Source organism: Idiotropiscis lumnitzeri, chromosome 4, assembly GCF_059441095.1.
Source record: "Idiotropiscis lumnitzeri isolate Australia: NSW breed Sydney's pygmy pipehorse chromosome 4, RoL_Ilum_1.0, whole genome shotgun sequence".
NCBI classification, from domain to species: Eukaryota; Metazoa; Chordata; class Actinopteri; order Syngnathiformes; family Syngnathidae; genus Idiotropiscis; species Idiotropiscis lumnitzeri.
In genome coordinates this window covers 24899004-24918832 of record NC_142394.1, presented here as the reverse complement: position 1 = coordinate 24918832, position 19829 = coordinate 24899004, and the positions used below count along the sequence as shown (strand labels likewise).

Genomic DNA, 19829 nt, shown 5'->3' with positions numbered 1-19829 from the left:
TTTGCCTCAACATATCCCACGGAGGCTATTGCAGATCGGACAGTTCATAAGAATCTGCAGAGTTGTAAAGAGTAGTAGGGCACATGAGAGATGATAATGCTAATTAGCATTATAAAGAACATAGTGTATGCATGAAAAGGTCTTTTTCCGGTTATATGCTTTTGAGCATATCGTGGACAGGGCTTCAAAATTGAGTGCCATTGTGCTTATCCTCAGTAGTGAGCTTGGTCCTCCCCCCGTATGACTTTTGGGGAAGAGATGGGCTCCATCCTGAACTGGTCGTCAGCCAATGTCAGTGAATATGGAAAAATTATGGAGTACTAATGTCGATTTTACATGCAAACCTATTATATAAGTGCCAATCTTGAGATCATTAAACAGTCCCTTTAGAAGTGGATATTGACAAACCACCCGACTGGTCGCCAACACATTGAAGAGCACATGAAAAACAACGAACAGATCACCGGTGAATCCAAGGCCCTTTCAGAGTAGGATACACACCCAATAACTTCTCACAAAATGTTTTATTTGGCATAAAAAAATACGACTTGAAAATAGTTATTTCCCTTGTGTGATGTAATGTATATCTCGTCGTTGCATTTTGACTTGCAGCATATGGCGACAAAGCGATGAAGTGTTCTTTTAATTTTTTCGAGTTTTATTTTGTGAAAGCGACGCCTCCTCGGCGACTTCCTGTTTGTGCTAACTGGTGTGAATTGACGTGAGGCCGCCGGGAGAGTCTCGTCGGGCGTTGAGGCGAGTGCGAGTGGTCCTCCCTGGATCGATCCACGCAGGTGGTCGTCGAGACAGGTGCTGCGTCACCTCCCGGGTGGGCGAAAGAGTCGCGGGAGATCACGGTCGCCGTCATTCATGTGGCCTACTTAACACAAATTAGTCGACGATGACTTCGGTTTGGAAGCGACTCCAACGAGTGGGCAAGAAGGCGTCCAAGTTTCACTTCGCTGCTTCCTTCCACCAACTGCTGCTGGAAAGCTCAAGTAAATGGTGAGTGATCACGTTTGAAACATCTGCAACGACTTCACGTCTGTTTGACGCGTGTTGCCTACTTGCCACTGTCACCTACTGTTTTTTATTTATTTATTCGTTGGGAGTGTTGGAATATGAGCTTAATTTATTATATACATTGATATACAGTCACTCTCATTTGAAATTGTGTCAATTTTACGGTTGCTGCTATTTTGTTTTTACTTGTTTTGGGAGGGGACGACACGCCCCTTCACTTCCGGGTCTTGTTGATGTTGATTCTAAAAAATAGGACATCGAAATTATATTCGCACAAATTAGCATAATCAAATCATCTCTCGGTCCTTTGTAATGTTTTTGTGATTTGCTGTTATTTAAAAAAGAATCTCTGTGTGGATCTGCTAAAAAAAAAAAAATAGGTAACACTTTATAATAAGTACATTCTAATAAGCATTAGCTAAGCATTTGTGAATGCTGAAGTTAACATTCATAAAGCATATTTCTGACATGAATAATTATTTGATTTGTGTGCACATTTCTTCATGAAAGAATGCGCAGAAGGAATAAAAAAAATAAAAAAATCTCGTTTTCCATTTTCATTTCTTCTCCAGTGATCTTTCAAGAAATGTAACAAAAAAAACAAAAATGTATGGGATGAATGTTTTGCTCCTCTTCTATCGATTCTGTTTTATTTAGTTGAGAAAAGTATTTTCTGGTTAGCCCCAGAATGTACCCAAATTCTGTCCTGGGTTTTACCAATCTGACTACCTAAAGTGAAAAAGAAAATCACAAAACATCTTGCAATCATCAAATTCGGACATCAATTTGGCGGTACTCATAAAAAAAAATATTACTCAAAGCAATGTATTGGTATCAGTGATATCGGATGTGTATTTACTTGTAATCCGATGGATAGCAAATGTTGCACCATCATGCACCCACCTCTAACAAACTCCGTGCAGCAGGTGTTGGATGGCTTTTAGTGTTAAATCCCTGCAAGGTTCAGAGTCTATTTCGGGTGAAGTTATGCAGTGACACATGCGCGCAAACACCCAAACATTGCTGCTCTGCCGTCTTCCCTATCACAGTCACAAGATTTGCCGCCTGGCCTGAGGAGAAAAGTTGCTGGGTCACTTCTCGGTCACAGAAGAACACATTTTATGAATGAAATGGTTAAAACCAAATTATTAAATGCTTAAGATAGCTTCACATTATTTATTTTATTTTTTCATGATGGATGATGATTAAGACTTCCTCTTGCACCATTCTGTGATAAACAGCACCATGTGACCTCAAATGTCATTTGGATGACACACTGCCCTAAAGAAAAAGAGAATAGCACCTGTTAAGTTGACCTACGCTCACATGTTTATGTATAATTTGTGTAACATCTGGCAATCTTCCGGGTTTCCAGGCAACCAGACAAACTGAGGGTGGTGTGGATCAGAAGAAGCAGACGTCACAGCACAAAGGTGAGAAAGGAAATTATTTGATGAGTGGACAAAAAGTATGGCTGGGGTAACATTCAGATGTAGTGAAAGCGCTCATCTTTTCATTCGATGTCAATTTACAGCTGCACAGTTGGCAGCCTGGGATTCAGAACCCCTACAGAGGTCTGGTACTCTGGCAGGTCCCGGAGAGTCTGGACATCACCGTTACACTCTTCAAGGTGGGACGAGAGCGTTAAACCTTGGCGCATCGGTGAAATGTTCCTTTGCGAGGTCGGCATCTCTAAGGCGTCCGCCCAATTTTCTGTCAACAGGAGCCGACTGCAGACGAGTTTGAGGACAAAGATTGGACTTTTGTCATTGAAAATGTAAGTCATAATTCAGATTTAATCCACGTGGCTGGACTTGACTTTTGTCATTTCTTTGGATTTGTCAGGAGACAAAGGGACGAAAGAAGGTGCTGGCCTCGGCCGACGTCAACATGAAGAAGTATGCCAGCGCCACGCCGGCGCAGTACGACCTGACGCTCAAGTTGAAACCTCTTTCGGTTAAAGTGAAAGAGGCCACGCTCAAACTCAACTTGTCCTGCGTCTTCCTCAAGGAGGGAAAAGCCACGTAAGTAGCGCCACTTCAGCAAAACCATATTACACTGAAGGCTGCAATTTTTTTTTCCTGTTTTTTTTTACAGCGATGAGGACATGCAGAGTCTAGCCAGTCTCATGAGTTTCAAGCAGAGCGACATCGGCAATCTGGACGATTTTAACGACAGTGATGACGAAGTCGGCGAAGAAAGGAAGGCGAGCTTTGGATCTGGACAAGCTACGCCTGCCACGGGTAAAACACGCAGAGACATTTTCCACAAATGATACTTCACAAGGAAGTTAGTGAATGTGAACTCAAATAGAGCGACCGAGCCGACTTTTGTTTCCTCTTTTCATTCATCTTTCATTTCACGTTTTTGTCTCGACCTTTCTTGTTGTTTCTGTCTCATGTTTCTTAGCCCTCGAGCCTTCTGCAGCAAGAATACGCGACCTGGCTTGGAGGCCTGCCGCCGAATCTGTCCCGAACTGTATAAGCTTAACAAAACTCCATTTCCATATTCTGCCATCACACTCCTCACTCACGCTCAAGTGCACGTTTCACTTCAGTCATGCGCCATTCTTCTTCTTTCCTTCCCTTTCACTCAGCAACCACAGAGATAGATCGCAAAACGTCCTCGGCCGTTTGCGCGTCCATCTCTGTTGCATCCGAACCCCATCACCCGCCCGTACCGACGTCCGCCCATCCGGCTCAGCCTTCCCTCTTTGCCTACTCACTGCCAGCCTTCACACAACCTCACCCTCCGGCACTTCCAAAAATATTCCAGCCTCGTTCTGGATCAGGTATCGCCCGAGAGACATCCACGTGTTTTTGTTTTGTGCGAAATGCTGACCAGAAAGTTTCGGATAGACAATGTAAGACCAAGTAGGGAATTCGGTGTCGAAACATTTTGGAGCAGCTGTGAAGTGACAGTTCTTGTGTTGTGATTAGCGATGAGGTGGTTTCCTAACACGGACGCTATGCTTCTGTTTTCTCTTCCATGTGTTTGCCACTAAAACTCTGTTCAGCAACCCGAGGGCCTCGCAACTTCCACAGCAAGACTCCCACTGAAGGAGATACTCAGGCTCTCCCCACCTTCAGTTCGTCTAAAGCCCTTTGTCATCCCCCTCCTGATCCCTCTTCCGCCTTAACGGGTAGCGCGCACGCAGGTACAACCGCAGGCGTATGCGCTCTCTCCCCGTGTCTTTTTTCATACTTCTTTGACTCCCAAAGTCCGTCTTCCTTTATCCACTTCTGTCGCCTCCTCCTCCTCCTCAGCGCCGCTCAGCTCCTGCCCTCCTTTTCCTCCGCTCACTACTACTCCCAGAAAGCCACAAGCAGTGGAGGCCGGCTTCACGCTGACCAGACCCACCAGTCTCCCCTCTGCCCCCGAAACAGGTACAGGGACCGCACAGGCCAGCGGGATGTTTTCAGATCCTTTTTTTTCTCCTACATCTCCCGCACCTTCCTCGCCTTTTCTTCCCCTTCTTTCTCTTTTCCTAGCTTCCTGGCAGAGCGAATGGAGGCCTCCTAAATGTCAAGCCCCTCTCGTACCGCCCGCCCTCTCTCCAAACTTCCTACATCCGTCTGTGGATGAACCCGGCCTGCCTTCTGTGGCGCACAAAAGAAAGAGAGTAGACGTGCCATGTAATGCTGTTGTCCTTGTTTACGCTTCTAATCTAAACCTGTTATCGAGTTCCGAGTCAAAATTCCATTGTTGTGACATTCTGTTAGAGGAAGGGGGGGGCAACTCCGGTCCTCAAATGATCAGCAGATCAGTAAACACGGCAGAAACCTGATCACGATCCTGATCATTTGAATCGGGTGTGTTGGAGGAGGGAAACATCTAGAACTGGGGTGCCCATTGCGTTGATCGCAAGTAGTTCGCAAAGGGGGTGTCGGTCGATCGCGTTGACATTCAGAGCAGCTAGTCATGCAGCCAGACGTGTTGCACGCACATACAAGCAACTAACTAGCAAAATTTTGACAGCCCTAGCATCAATATATACGAAAGAATTCTAATTCTATTTTTAAATAAATATCTTAATAAAGCAAGTAGATCACTTGGACTTGCTTATTTTCTAAGTAGCTCACATGCTGAAAAATAGTGGGCACCCCTAATCTAAAACATGCAGGATAGCGGCCCTCGAGGACTGGTGTTGCTCACCCGTGTGTTTGAGGAATAATTCCTGTACGATACTGGTTCAAATACGGCGCTGTGCTTGAAGTCTTGCCGAACGTTAGTCAACAACGGTCATGCTCAAAAAATGTTTTCCAAGTGTGCTTTGGGTTCGGAGTCATAAAATACCTTCCCTGTTTGCTTTCCTTCCTGTCTTTTCATCACGCAATCCTTCTTGTCAGCGTCATCCTGCCTGCCTGTGGGCCCTCCCTCCCAGCAAAAGCAAAAGGGCGCTTCTGGATTCGCACCTTCCACCGTCACCGTCACCCACCCGTGTCCTTCTATCGATCCTTTCTCTTCTCTTCCACCTTCTCAGGCTGCTTTACCCCACATTGACTCCCTAAGTGGCCAAAGTGCAGGTATCTCGTTGAACATTTTTGATGAACCCTTTGTAAGATTTTTCACGGTTGGAAAAATCTCATTAACCGTGTGCCGTCGGTGTCGAAACATTTGAATTGATAGTTGGATTTTCTGATCGTTGCTCTTTTGCGCTCCCTTGTAGAGTTCCATCGGCAGTTGAGCACACTGAGTGAAGAGGAGCAGCAGTGTACGACACCCACAAGTAAGGATTTGTGCAAAATAAATGCACTTAGTCAGCACGTTAGAAAATGAATACAAGGTTGACTTTATTTCATTCAGGCCCTGATTCCAAAGTAGCTGCCTTCCACGGCTTGGCATCGGGCGCCGGAGAGGCAGCATTTGGAATCAAAGTTGTCAAAGCGTCAACGGGGTGAGTAAATCGTTATTGTGTATTGTCAATAACACACACCCGCACACACACACACGTGTGTTCTCTGTCTTGTTAAGTTTTTGAAAAGGGAACGCTTTCAATGCACAAATGGCTTACTGGTGGTTTGGATTGAAATAAAATAGATGTAAATAATAACCTTGTAATAACAAGTATAATAAAGATCAGCCTCAGGTTGTCTCTTGGCATCCACCCTCATTCGCGGATTTGTATTTGTTTGCCCTTCAGACCTGAGAGTATGGCCTCTCTTCTGCCCTTTAGCCCCCGAGCGCCCTCAGCTCAAGATCTCAAGTATTTTGAGATGCCCAAAGCACATCTGGAGCGTACAGAGTTAAGCCTTGCAAGGACGTCTCTTGTCAAACCACAAAGCCACTTGTCAAAAATGTCCATTCAATTAGGAAGTCAAGTTGCCAAAGCAGAGCCTGCTCAGCCCGCGGCCCCGTTTTCAGCTGGTCCCCAACATTCGTTGCGCTTTCCTCAAATTGATACAGACACAACTCACAAAGGGGAAATGGGAGGGGGGCGTAGACAAGAAGATTTGAGGTAAGTGAACTTCAAAGTGACCCAGCGAACTTTTGAACACTGCCGAGTGGTCGTTTTTCTGACACCCGTCTCTTCTGCCATCCCCTACTCCTTCAGAACTGAGCACAAGACTGCATCAGTGACAACTAGTTTCACAGACCACAAGTTGGACGGCTGTATTTTAACGTCAGACGTGATGAAAAACATATCAGATGACTTCTCTGGAGAAATTTCCAAAGCAAAAAGTTCAGAGTGGAAGCAAAAAAGCAGCCCTGCTGCATTAATGCCCGCCACCGATAAGAAAACAGCGTGCAGTTCTTCAGGATTTGACTCCCACTTTGGGTTCGTCTCAGGACAGCAGCCAGCAAGCGACATGTTACTACAAGTGGAAGCTAATTGCGTGTCTACAGACAAAGTAGTATGCGAAAAAAATCAAGTTGCGGCGAGTCTCCCACAAAGTACAGACAAAGCATACAACTATACAGCGACGGCAGAACTTGGTCCGTTGTGTTCCAAAGACAGTTCTCTCCAAATTCTAAAAGATTTACCACTCCGATTACAGCCTGGGACGACAATGAAAGCGCCAAGTATGATTCAGTTACAGTCTGCTTGTCCTCAACGTTCAAACGTTCCTGGCATTCCGGCTTGTCATCAGTCCGATTATCCTGATCATACGAGTATATTGTTCCAGTTATTACACACTGAAAAATTGCCCTTACCTGTGTATTCAGACTTCCGGCGCGTCCAGAAACAAGCTGCTAGTGATGCAATTTTGTCCAAACAGATATGGCCGACATGTCCCAGAAATACAAATGTTCTTGGCTTTCCCTCTGCGTCCTTTAAGAAGGCGTCAAGCCATTCATGTAAGGCCGGTCTTCTTGCTTCGTGGCCCGAACGCGCAGTGATTGCAGGCATGCCGTTAAAAGAACGAGTTCGAGGGATAACACAAGAAGTGCAATGGCTGAATTTGAGGAATTTGTTTTCTTGCAAACACATGAGACCTAAATGTGTTCTGGTTCCGGATAGTTCGCATGAGAGCGAAAGGCATCATAAAGCCATGGTCAATATGCAAATTTCTTGTCCACAGAGAGCTTGCACTTATGGTTTACCTTCTGCTCCAAGGCAAAATGCTAACGTGGCTAACTTTCTGTCTACTTGCCCGAGAAGAAACAACATTTTTGGTTTACCGTCTCAGGATCCTGTTTGTGCTGCGGGCGACATTTGGAGTTTGGGTCAGAGCAGCTGCATCTTATTAGCGAAGCACTTAGGGAAGGAATGTGTTGTGACATCACACCCGATGACATTGATGCCCTCGTGCTCAAATATGACTCCCTCCTGCCCTCAAAAGGCCAAGGTTGCGGGGTTTCCATCGGCACTAAAACAATTGGCTAAAGAACCAAGCATGGTGACGTTTTTGGAGAGTTGTGCAAAAGAATCCACGGTTCCTGGAATGCCAACTAAAAACTGGAACAAAGCTCCGTGGGTAAAGGACAGCTTTCCGCTAAAGCCATCACGGAAGCATTCGGTTACAACACATCTGAAAGATATCTTGCCTATTAACTGTGATTGGCTTAGTAACATGGTCTGCATTGTGTCCTCGTGTCCACTGCAAGCCCGCTCGCCTGGCTTCCCGTCTGTAAAATGTCGAAAGTCACAAGATAATACAAATATGATTAATGTGCTCCCGACGTGTCCGCGACATTCCAGAATTAGTGGAATCTCCTCCAGATTCCCCGGTGGGTCTGATCGAGCACGATGGCCGGTTGACCGAAGGCCGCTTTGGGGAAAAACATGCGGCGACCCTGGAAAAATGACACTAACGCATAAATGCAAGATTTCTTTAAAGGAGAAGAACGTCGTTCGAGTTATGGTGTCCATGTTGCCTCCGTGCCCCAAAAACTCTAAAGTTTACGGAATTCCCTCCAAAGTTGGTAAAAAGCGCAGTTTGACGACAGAAGCCCCCAGCATGTTCAAATCCATTGTCACTTTCCCAAAGCTTGGTCAAATTCCAGGTTTACCCGCAATGGATGGTTTAAGAGAATATCGCAGTTGGTATGTGGAGGGGGAGACACTTTGGAAGAAGCCAGTCACGAAAAGGTCGCTAGTGGTCCACTCTGATTCGAGACTTGACGAGATGTCATTCAAGAACAGAGAAATGATGGTCAATATGCGGCTATACTGTTTTGGAGAAGCGTCGAAATTTGGATTTACTTCTGCAATGCAACAGCTAGCCGCTCCAAAGACATCAACTAGTTCACACTGTTTAGTGCAATCAGAGCGGCGAGTTAAAACACCATCGCAGGCGACGCCGTTCCCCATTTCAAATGAGTCTGACATAAAGAAAGGACATTCTGACATGGCTTTGGAGATAATTGATGACAAAGGTGGTTTGATGTTGGCAACTGAGGAAGAAGTAACTGCTTTAAAACGAGGGTGAGTTACTTCATGTTGTTGGTGTAAAGTCAAATGTCTGAAGATTTTTTATTATTATTTTTTTTTAAATCACTTTCAAATGATATTTCAGAAACACAGATGACCGAACACCACATTTAATCAGTGACACGCCAATACCAGACGAGAGGTGGGTTGTATGGGTTTGCAACCGAGAAATGGCATGTCGTGACTTTGCGCACAAAACACACATTGATTGAATTGGACGTTTGTCAGACTGGATTGGGAAAAGTCGGCGTTACTTGAGATGAGGATGTTTTGAACGGTGGAGAAATGTGCACGGATAACCAATTGGATATTGCTTTGATGCTGAAAAGTATGATAACGTTTGCGTGTCGGCAAAAGTGGCATGTCTAGCTTTGCGTGCTTTGACATTAGCTTCATTGACGTGAACGACAAGTTGCCCGTGACTGCACTCACCCTAGCTTGAGTGATTTGCTCCCGAACATACAAGCTCGAACTGTACTTCAACTTGTATTTTCCTAATCCTTAGAATTGACAACGTGGTTTCACCGCAGCCGCCACGCCAAACGAAAAGTATTGCCAGGCAGCAGATGCTCGAGCAATATCCCCCAGAAAGGCTCGAACAACGTGAGGATCTCCCAAAGGCATCTGGAGAATTTGCTGGCAATGTGGCAACGACTGAAAAAACTCTCAATCCACTTTCATCAGTCTCGTTCGCAAATTCCATCCCTAATGAGGAAGTGAAGAAGACTGTCGTGATAAACTTGACGCCGATGTACTCGCTGCCCAGTGGCATGCTTGACTGTCAGACTAAACAAGCCGGTCAACGCCAGAATTGGAAAATGGTGGACATGCTTCCCTGTTGCCCAAGTGTGTCCTCTATTCCTGGTACACCGACGTCGAGTGAAGTCATTTGTACATTTTGGTTAACCCCACCAGAGGCCGGTTTACCATCTTTGCTCAAAGCCGACCGCAAAGGCTGGGATGTTATTGGAATTACCCCCGACTTATGGAAGAGAGGGAATAAAATTGGGTCGGAATTAATTCGAGAGAGCAACAAAATGCACACGGATCTGAAAGGAGCTGTTTCCCTTCGTCAGTGTTGCCCAAGAGAATCAAACCTACCTGGTTTTGCCTCTGTGCAACAGCTGAGAGTGACTCGCAGTCTTGATGAATCCAGTCTGGTTAGTTTTTCAAGATCATGCTCGAACGTTTCAGGAATACCAGGATTCGCGTCACTTAATAAAACAAGTGACTGGACAGTCAACAGAAATCCACCATTTGAGCCCAGAATGGCTGAAAAGAAGACACCACTGATGGGAAACTTTCACAAAGATGAGAGGACAATGAAGACAATGGCTTCCCTTGTACCATCCTGCCCAAAAGAAGCCCTGATTCCAGGATTTCCCACTCATCCAAACCCCACGACTGCATACTGTGCACCCAATATTATAAGCCTTTACTCATGCTGCTCCCGTGTTGCAAACATACCCGGTTTTGCATCACTTGATGGAACTGAGAGCAGTTGGGTGATGGGAAATGAGTCATTGCCAAAGAAGAGGACATCGAAGAAGGACTTCACACGGGACATGACAAATGGTCCCAGAACCAAATGGAGAAACATGCATTCTCTTGTCCCATCTTGTGCTAAAGACTCGTGTGTAACTGGCATCCCGTCCAATCCACATCCCAAAGTTGTATATTATGGCACAAATATAATCAACCTCCTTCCTTTGTGCCCTCAAGTTTCTACTGTTGTTGGATTGTCATCAGTTGAAGGTAACAAGGGAGGGTGGATTGTTGAGCGCGGTTCATTGGTTCCCAAACCACAAAAGATCATGAAGTTAAAAATTAACAGTGTGCCAGTTAGTCTAAACAAAGCAAACAATATGTTTGCCATTGTACCTTCATGTCCAGAAGCATCCAAAATCCACGGACTTCCCTCAGTACCTCAAAGCAAACCCAAGGTTCAACCAAACATGATGAATTTGGTACCTTGCTGCCCAATGTCGTCATCGCTGAAAGGAGTTGCATCTCTGCATACAACCCCAATTGTAGGATGGCTACATGAAAGAAACTCCGTCCTGAGATCACCTCAGAGAAAGAAGACAGAGAGGATTATATCACTTCCTGGGCAAGAACCAAATGAGAGCAGTATGGCAAAAATTGTCCTCTCATGTCCCTGTAAGGCGAGACTCTCTGGGTTTCCATCTGCTCAAGTTGGAAACAAACCATCCGATATTGTCAGCTTATACTCAACTGCTCCTTGCATTTCCTGCACGCCAGGTTTCCCATCAGCGAGGATGCTTTCCTTTGAACATTTGAAAACAGAAAAACATCACTCATGCGAGGTGGACCTGCAGAAGAAGTACAAGACGCATGTCATTGCTGAATCCCGTGAAATCTATAAGCGTGAGCATGAAGAGCAGAAGCACATGGTATCAATAGCTCCGTCGTGTCCACATTTGACTAAAATTCCTGGAATGCCAAGCATTTCGCTACTGAGTACATGGAAATCTGCTGTCACTGGATCGCCAAATCAACCTAAAAGCTCCTGCACAACACTTGCGTCCGGTGAGATATTTCGTCTGTTAGCATTAGGCTCACCTTCTGCTTTCCTCGTGATTCTTCCTTGAACGTTACACCGTTTGCTTCTGTAACAGAGGCTAAATGCAGAGGCACGAGTCACAACACGGAGCCTTCATTTGATAATGAGTAAGTGAAGGAATCCACTGCATGTGTTATGCTGTGAGCCTAACATGGATTGCATGGATCATACATGTGAACTAGATGTTGCTGCGTGATTTATGCGGATATCATTGAATTTGGATCTTCAGTGTAACAAAAGGAGTAGCAGCGGATGAGGCCGAAACACAGACGAAAGATGGGACATCTGAGCCCGAGGTGGTCTTGGGCTGGGAAATACTGGAGGTCGAGGGAACGGTAACTGAAAAACAGACAGAATCTGTTCTACCTGCGGAGGCGGAAGAGCCACCTGGAATAGTACAAACGATTGTGGGTGTTCTGCATAAAGGGTAAGTGACTTGGAATGAGGAGCATGCAATCGCACACGTTTGACCAAGACCGTTCCTGTTCCTGATTGGACCCTTAATTCTCTGCTGCATGCAACCTCAGCTCTTGCTGACTGAAATATCCAAATTTCTCCACAGCTATGAAACAGTAGCATCCATTTTGGGCCCGTCCGATTCGTCTGTGCCTGACAACGATCCTCAACTAAATGTTGATTCAGCTTTGCGTCCAACAAACCAGACTGTAATCTCTTCATGTGACGATTTGCCTCATCGTGTGGACATTGAGTCCGAGCGCTTTGAGGACTATTACCTGGGAGAGGATCAAGTGGTACCCCCATCACCGCCTTCAGATAGTGACGATGGGTTTATGGTTTGTGTGAGTATGAAGAAATGGCCACCACTGACCGCTGAAGACATTACCGGGATGTCGATGGACATTCGACCTGAGGAACAGGAAGCTTTGCTTGATCAATGTCAGACAAGTGATCAGGACTCTGCAAACATATCAGTGTGCCTTGACAGTTGGTCAGAAAGGCATCAGAATGTAAAACATGAGGTTGAAACCTCTTTCGAATTGGACCATGGGTGAGTGTTTCTGAGTAATGAACCGCCTCCAGCTCGTGTTTGATTGCACGGTGTGCAAGCTTGATACTCATTTTTTTGTTCTGAGTGAAACCTCTATTATTGGCATTTGGAGTTTTCAAGGACCCTCTTCGTCAGAAGTAAGGTGAACTGCTGTGAAGTGTGTCACCGTTTCCTTGATGTGTTGCATGGCTGCATGGAGTACAAAAAGAGAGTGCAAAGTCTACTCAAAAATTCTGAAACGGTTCTTTTTTTTTTTTTTTGTCCTTAAGCCCCCAACTCGCAAGTGCTGATGCAACCCCTTTACATCCTACAATAACTGAAATATTGGTAGACGCCAAACCAAACCCAGAGGTACTATTGGACACAATCTTAGATGATCTGCATCTTTGTGCGGTTGAAGAAAAAGCACAGGTCACAGTTTCTCAGCGAGATACAACAGTTTCAGCAGTTAAACAAACAGGATGGCAACTGGAAAAAGCCACCATTTTACAACAGCCAGACCACGACCAAAATTTGGACGGTTTGTCTGTCCTTCCTGAGGTAGCCCCAAACCAACCTTGTGAGATCATTTTCACCTCGCCACATACAACTATGAGTCAAGAAAAAATGGATGTCCCTCTTGATGTGGAAAGAACAGATGCCCCAAGCAAACCTCTGACAACAGAAGACAGTGTCACCGCAGAAAAAGAAAAACTGAGAAGCAGAACGGTCCAAACCGGCAAACAATGTTCTCTTGAGGTTGAGACGGTTGCAGACGCAGAATATTGTCAAGATGTGACGACACCTCTAGGACCCTCCTTTTCGGAAACCAAGGAACAGGAAAGCATGGCACTTGGGGATGTTGTTGAGCAACATGCGCCCTTGTCAATTATCAAAAGGATTGGATTGCAACAAAATAGCATGAAAGTTCCTTTGAGAGAGCAACCCATCCCAAAGCCTCGGGTGAGGAAATGTGCGAGTGAAGAAGACGCCCACGCAGGAGGACAGACTGGCGACGATGCCGACGGGATATTGAAAGAGCAAGAGTTGACCGTACGCTTGAGGGAAAGCAGACCCTCAACCTTGCCTGTACCTAAACCAAGAGTTAAGAAGCGTCTTAGCAATTCGTTCCCGGATGATTCTGCAGTTTCTTGCTCACCACATACTTCCTTGTCAGACACTGTAACAGACACCTCTAGCCAAGAGGTAAATCACCCCAATGAGCCAGGGAGCTTGCCTGTTCCGCTGCCTCGAGTCAGGAAACACCTCGACACGTCTCTTTTCAAAAACACAACACCCGTAGACATTTTATATCCTACACAGAAAGACTCATCTGAAAGACCGCCAGAGGCTATCGGTGCCTTCTCTGAGGCAGCAAACAATGGGTCAGCATCGTGGGATTCAGGTGCCGTCTCTGAAAAAGGATCCTGTGATCAGGGCAATGCAAAAGAATTGCCATGTCCTGACTCATCAGAAAACGGAGACACAGAGAAGCCGTTGAATGCATTGGCCAAAGATGGAACCGGAAGACATGCACCGGTCCTGGTGACAAAGACGGATAAATCCTTTGCCTGCTCAATTACATCAACTCAGAATGACCGCTTGGACATTACAAACACCGAAGACTCGGACTGCAGATCTGTGTCTGTAAATTCTGTTGCTGGTTGTTTAGAGGAAGATAGGTAAGAATAATACTGGAAAATAAAAGTCTGTGCATCAAGTATGGCTTTGTGTGTTTGTGATTTTATTGTTCCATGGAACTCGAGCAAAGTTGTCATTTTGGATACACATGACATTGTTTTTATCTGCAGGAGCAGTTTGCACAAAGACATAAATAAAGCAAAACCGGAAGATACTTTGGCATCTGCAGAAGTAAGTTCACCAAAATATCTATATGAGCAATTTGCAAGCTGGAGAGCTTTCTGTGATACAAATTCCATATGGTAGAATCTTTCAGGAAGTCAAAACCTGGTCACGTCCAGTCAGTCTCTGCTGGAGTGGTGCAAGGAGGTCACTCAGGGTCACAAGGGACTGAAGATCACCAACTTCAGCACCTCCTGGAGGAACGGCCTGGCATTTTGTGCCATCTTGAATCATTTTCACCCGGAAAAGATGTAAGATGAAAACAGCACATGAATCAACAACAATTGCCGCTAGGATCGGGTTAGAGGTGTCTGAACTACTGATCTGGAAAATTCTAATTCACGTCTCTCTCTCTATTTTTTTTTTAGCAATTATGAATTGTTGGACCCCTATGACATCAAGCAAAACAATAAAAAGGTCATTAACATTTGATTTTTTTGTAATTTGTTGCTTCTAACTTAAAAACGTAACCTTTTAACAATGACCATGTGATTTTTCTGAACTTGTCAGGCCTTTGATGGTTTCGCTGAGCTTGGCATTTCCAGACTGATGGAGCCGTCAGACATGGTCATGCTCGCCGTGCCTGATCGCCTCATCGTCATGACATACCTCAGCCAGATTCGCACTCATTTTATGGGCCAGGAGCTAAGTGTGCTTCACATCGAGAAAGACGCCAGCGAGTCCAGCTATGCGGTGACGGGAGACCGGGAGAGCGAAGAGGACCCCGAAGCCGCTGTCCGCTACTGCACACAGAGGCTTCACGAGGAGGGCATCAGTCTGGAGACCAACGGCTCTGCACACGAAGACGAAAGCAATGCAGATGTAGCGCCGCCGCCCAGAAGCAAACGGGTACAGGCGTCCGGGGCCAGCGATGCGCAGTCAGTGGCTGGGCCGCCGAGGACTCAATTGGCATCCAAGTGTGGTTTCTCGCACGTTAAAGACGCCGATCTGGTCAAGAAGCGGCGATCTCAGCGGAAGAGTGCGTCTGAAGAGGATGGCGACACCTCCGTGGTAGGATGCTCTTTAGCATTCAGCTTTGTGGCTTTCGTGCTTCTCAAAAAGTGGGGCGGGGTGCGATGCTGAGGGTGGCTCGTGTGACCTTTGGAAACATGCTTTTTGTTCTCAAACCGCTGTACTACAATAAAGTGTAATTGCACATCCACTCCAGTAGTTGGCAGTGGCGCTCTCATTGCCCATTGTGCGCAATGAGTATTAACTCTACGGTGTGGGTTTGTTTTGTGACCAAAATGCTATTATTTATAATTGCGGCGGAGAGTGGGTGGTGGTGGGGGGCGCAAATTATTTTCTTCTTGCGATGGGGCCGTAACAGAAAATAATTGAGAAGCACTGGATTAATTGGAACTATTTAAGCAAGTTTCCATTTTTACAGGCTGTTGCGGAACAAGAAGACAGTGGAAGTATCAGAACCGGTCAGTCCATTTACTTGCACCGTCACAACAATCGGTGCGTATCGAATACGTCACAGCTTACCGGTGTTTTGCTTTGCAGAGACAACAGCAACTCTGGCTGAGGTGGGAAGACGAGAAGGCCAGGTTAGTTTTTTTTTTTGCTCAAATCGTAAACATGCACATACATCAGCTCTCAGTGCAATCTAGAAATCTGCGCGTGTACATTCAGGACCCCAGCCAGTATGTACTAAGTCAAATGCAAGCTCTGGAAGCAGAACAAAACCACATTGATACCAGAGCTGCAGTGGTGGAGAGGAAACTCCGACAACTCATGGAAACAAGTAATTAGTCTCAAAAATCATTTTGAAAACAAATTGTTTTGTGTTTGAAATTCGACGCCGTGTGTGATTTGCTGCCTTCGCCGAACAGGCAGTGACAAGGTGGAGGAGGAAAGGTTGATTCAGGAATGGTTTGTACTGGTCAACAAGAAGAATGCGTTGATTAGAAGACAGGATCACCTGCAGCTGTTGTGAGTTATCTCAAGATGTCACATGACGAGGATGACGTTCTTCGCGCTCACTCACGCTGTGGTTGATAGGCTGGAGGAGCACGATTTGGAAAGAAGGTTTGAGCTGTTAACCAAAGAGCTGCGAGACATAATGGCCCTCGAAGGTTTGTCCGGCACAAAAAAAAAAGCAATCATTCACTCCCGTTGCTTGAACTCGTCAGTTTCATCGTCTCGTTTGTTCTCTTCAACCTCCCTCGAAATCTTTGGCGGTGCGGCGTTCAGAGTGGCAGAAGACGCTGGCCCACAAAAAGAGGGAGCAGCTGCTGCTGAAGGAACTGGTGTCACTGGTCGACCAGCGGGACGAACTGGTCCACGATATGGACGCCAAGGAGAGACGGTGAGAGGAGGAGGTCACTGACGTTGCAACGGCTAGTTCATATTTCCGCTTCTGTCTCCAGCGCCCTGGAGGAGGACGAGCGGCTGGAACGTGGCCTGGAGCAACGTCGGAGGAAGTACGCCAAGCAGCAAAAGGAGAAGTGCCTGATGCAGTGAGCAGGTTTGGGACGACTTGAGTCAGGAGAGGAGGTGTGTCACTCCACATCATCACCAAAGATGTTTTTTATCATTTTATTTCATTTCAAGTCTTGCTCAGAATAACTGAAAGTGATTTAAAAAAAAAAAAAAAAAAAGTTTTAATGACATGGGAAGTGTTGCTTGATGCCAGCAGGTGTTTAAAGTCTCTTAATGAGAACTGTGTTACGATCTTACTGTGTCTGTCACTTTTTTCCTGATTTTTAAATCCTGTTTTCATTATGAGATACCTGCAGAGTATGGCAGTGGTCTCCAGGTGGCGCTAAAATACACACCTTCCATCAGTACTCTCCTGAAGAGTTTTCACAATAGCGCTTTACATATTATTTGTCATTTTTAAACGACTCGTCTGTTCAGCTCAGCTATATCTGCTGCTTTGGACTCTTGTTTTACTCTAAATACGCTATGCACTGAGACTAAAAAAGTCATATTTGAAACGCTTACTGAAAAAAATATATTTTATCCCCAAAGTGATGTTACTGTTGTGTGTTACATAATTGACTAACTTTAGTTTTGACTGTGCCTTGTTACTGAGGGATGTTTGTGACTTAAAAAAAGGGCTACTTTCATTTTAATGTGCTTATATATATATATATATATATATATATATATATATATATATATATATATATATATATATATATATAATTATCTTTTATTTATTGGCGCTTTTACTATTTATTCTGTGTTTGTGTGCTGCCTGCAGAACTACAGCAAGCCTTTTTGTTTCCTCTTTTAACAAGAAATTGATTGCTGCATGTGTCTGGTGCTACATTACACCGTAGGAATTGCATAGGAATTGTATATTCACAGGAAAGTACACATTTTCCAGTCATCCTAAAACGCAATAGTAGCCGATGAAAGCTTGCAAGCTTGCAGGGTGGATGGAATGTACAATTTGGTGGAAACTGTTTTGTCCAGAAGAATGCCAACTGTGTGACTTTTAGGAAACGGAACTGATTGTTGTTTTCTTGATATTTGTGAACATTTGTCAGGTTTTCAAAGCCCTTTATGTTTTGCTGCATTAAAAAACAGATATGTCGTAAAGATTTTGGTTTTGTGAGGTCACTTTGTTCAGAATCGTGGATTTGTTTCGCAGACACAGGCATTGCAAACACTTGCCTTCGCTGAAAAAAATGTTTAAGATAAAATCAGGAAGGGGGAAAACATCATCGGGCATAGCGCACAACGTGGCGGATGTTTGCATTCTGCTGTCGGGCCAACTTCTATCTTTTTATTGTTGAGGATGTTCGGAGTCAACTAGCAGAAGGAGGTGAGTCTCGTTACGATCATGTGAACTTAAAAAGAGGAAAAAATATTTAAATGAACTTCCTCTTTTGTGACTGTGTCTTTTTCGTGGGCATTTTCCATTCAGAGAAACAAAGAGGTTTTGGGTGGACTTGTCAGCTCCACATTGTGATTAAGTATTATTTCCATACCGTTTGTCATTATTAGCATGCGTTTGTTCATCTTTAGCCACAGTAACCACTCGGATGTATTTGCGCTTAGGATGCTACTGAACATTCGGTGCTCTTATCATACTAGCATACGTCTTTTTATGCATGAAGGAAAGATTTGAGCTATTGGAAGGACGATTAGAAGAGCCGCAGGCCTGTTTTCAAGGAACTGGGCGCGATACTGAAGGCTCTTTTGTCCCAGCTGCCTGTCCTGGAGGCGAGCCAGGAGGCCAACTCCATCACGCTTGGAGGCTGCAGCTGCCGTCTCAATGGATTAGCGTGCACTGTGAAAATGTCAACCAGTCGACTTCTGTGCAAGTGGAGGGAGGCTGTCGGAAGTCGATTACGGGTAGAACAACTAAAATCATGATTTTCGCACGCAAAAATGTACTGTATTATATTTCTTTTCCTCTATTCAAGGGCACTGTTGATGTTGGAATTACATAAATGCAGGTATGATTTTTTTTTTTACAATAAAACCTCTGCCTCAATTTTAATGCACAATTAGGCCTACTATTTTACTATATTATAATAATTGTCATTATTCTGGTCCTTGAGAAGGATATTTTTTTCCCCCACGAAAAATAACAATCGATTTGTATTTTATTTTACGTCATTTATTGCAAGGTGAAATTTGTGCTACCCTGATTATTTTAAGTACAGTTCCTTTTCTCATATTCTTCATGAAAACGTACCTGAGAGGTCCAGGATTTTTCCCTCCCGAGGCTAAAGGCTTTATGAGGCTTTATAAATATGTTTTGGAATATCAAATAAAATGCTGGAGGGGCTTAATTGGGGCTACACAGATATCAAGACCACTGTCGCCCGGGGGTAGTGCCTTCCTTGACATGATAAATCAATTCCACATCCTTTTTAACATACTGCACTTTATGCAAACAAATATACATAAAGAATAAAACCAAGCCCCTTTTTTTTTTACTTTATTCAAAATGTACATTCGGTATGGTTGCATAAAGAACCTCAATAAAAAATTCCTCTTTAAAGCATGAACATAAAGTGCTTCATTTTTTAACATACCTTATTCAACAATGTGCAAATAATCTATCCAGTGTATTGGATACATTTTGTTGGTGAGGTAGAATTTCTTTTAACAATCTTTATTGACGTCTCAAATTAAAAACTGAAGTTATTCATAAGCAGTTGAGGAGAAAGGGTGTTTTTCTTTTTTTTTAAATAAAAACATTAAAGAGCATGAGTAATACTTTTAACGGCTTTCTTGCTTCTTGGAGTTAATATTGTACGATTGTAGTTTCCATTTTAAAATTACGAAAATGTTTTGAATGACTACATTTGTATTTGTGTAAGTGTCATTTTGCAAGAATAATTGTGAAATTTATAAAATTTGTTTTTTTATTGTTTCATTTTTCCTATCGTTATTAAAGAAACCAAACTATACATTTTCCAGTGATTCCAGAGTCAGTATAATTAAAAAATAAATCCGTGATACTTCTTTCCAGAATTTGTTCAAACGTCAAAACGAACTCGTGAGCGGCTTTGTCTGTAGCGACA

General features: G+C 44.3%; 1 protein-coding gene across 7 annotated transcripts; it reads left to right on the top strand.

Moving 5' to 3' along the window:
* Positions 1–560: 560 nt before the first annotated feature.
* Positions 561–17889, top strand: ehbp1l1a (EH domain binding protein 1-like 1a). 7 transcript variants are annotated; one of them, XM_088294819.1, is made up of 31 exons: positions 561–1005; positions 2399–2456; positions 2558–2653; positions 2747–2800; positions 2869–3047; positions 3121–3266; positions 3433–3501; positions 3620–3814; positions 4040–4180; positions 4290–4409; positions 4515–4658; positions 5373–5549; positions 5693–5752; positions 5830–5920; positions 8985–9041; positions 9405–11449; positions 11539–11590; positions 11713–11910; positions 12046–12492; positions 12762–14153; positions 14283–14343; positions 14419–14585; positions 14703–14751; positions 14845–15345; positions 15725–15764; positions 15844–15887; positions 15973–16084; positions 16173–16272; positions 16342–16415; positions 16534–16648; positions 16710–17889. In XM_088294819.1, the coding sequence occupies exons 1-31, from the start codon at positions 902–904 to the stop codon at positions 16801–16803; spliced, it is 7182 nt and encodes a 2393-aa protein (XP_088150945.1). In that variant the 5' UTR covers positions 561–901; the 3' UTR covers positions 16804–17889. The 7 variants fall into 7 exon arrangements, with proteins under 7 accessions (XP_088150945.1, XP_088150947.1, XP_088150948.1 ...); XM_088294821.1 differs by lacking the exons at positions 4515–4658; positions 5373–5549 and having other exon boundaries at positions 562–1005; XM_088294820.1 differs by lacking the exons at positions 3433–3501; positions 3620–3814 and having other exon boundaries at positions 565–1005.
* The last annotated feature ends 1940 nt before the right edge of the window (positions 17890–19829 follow it).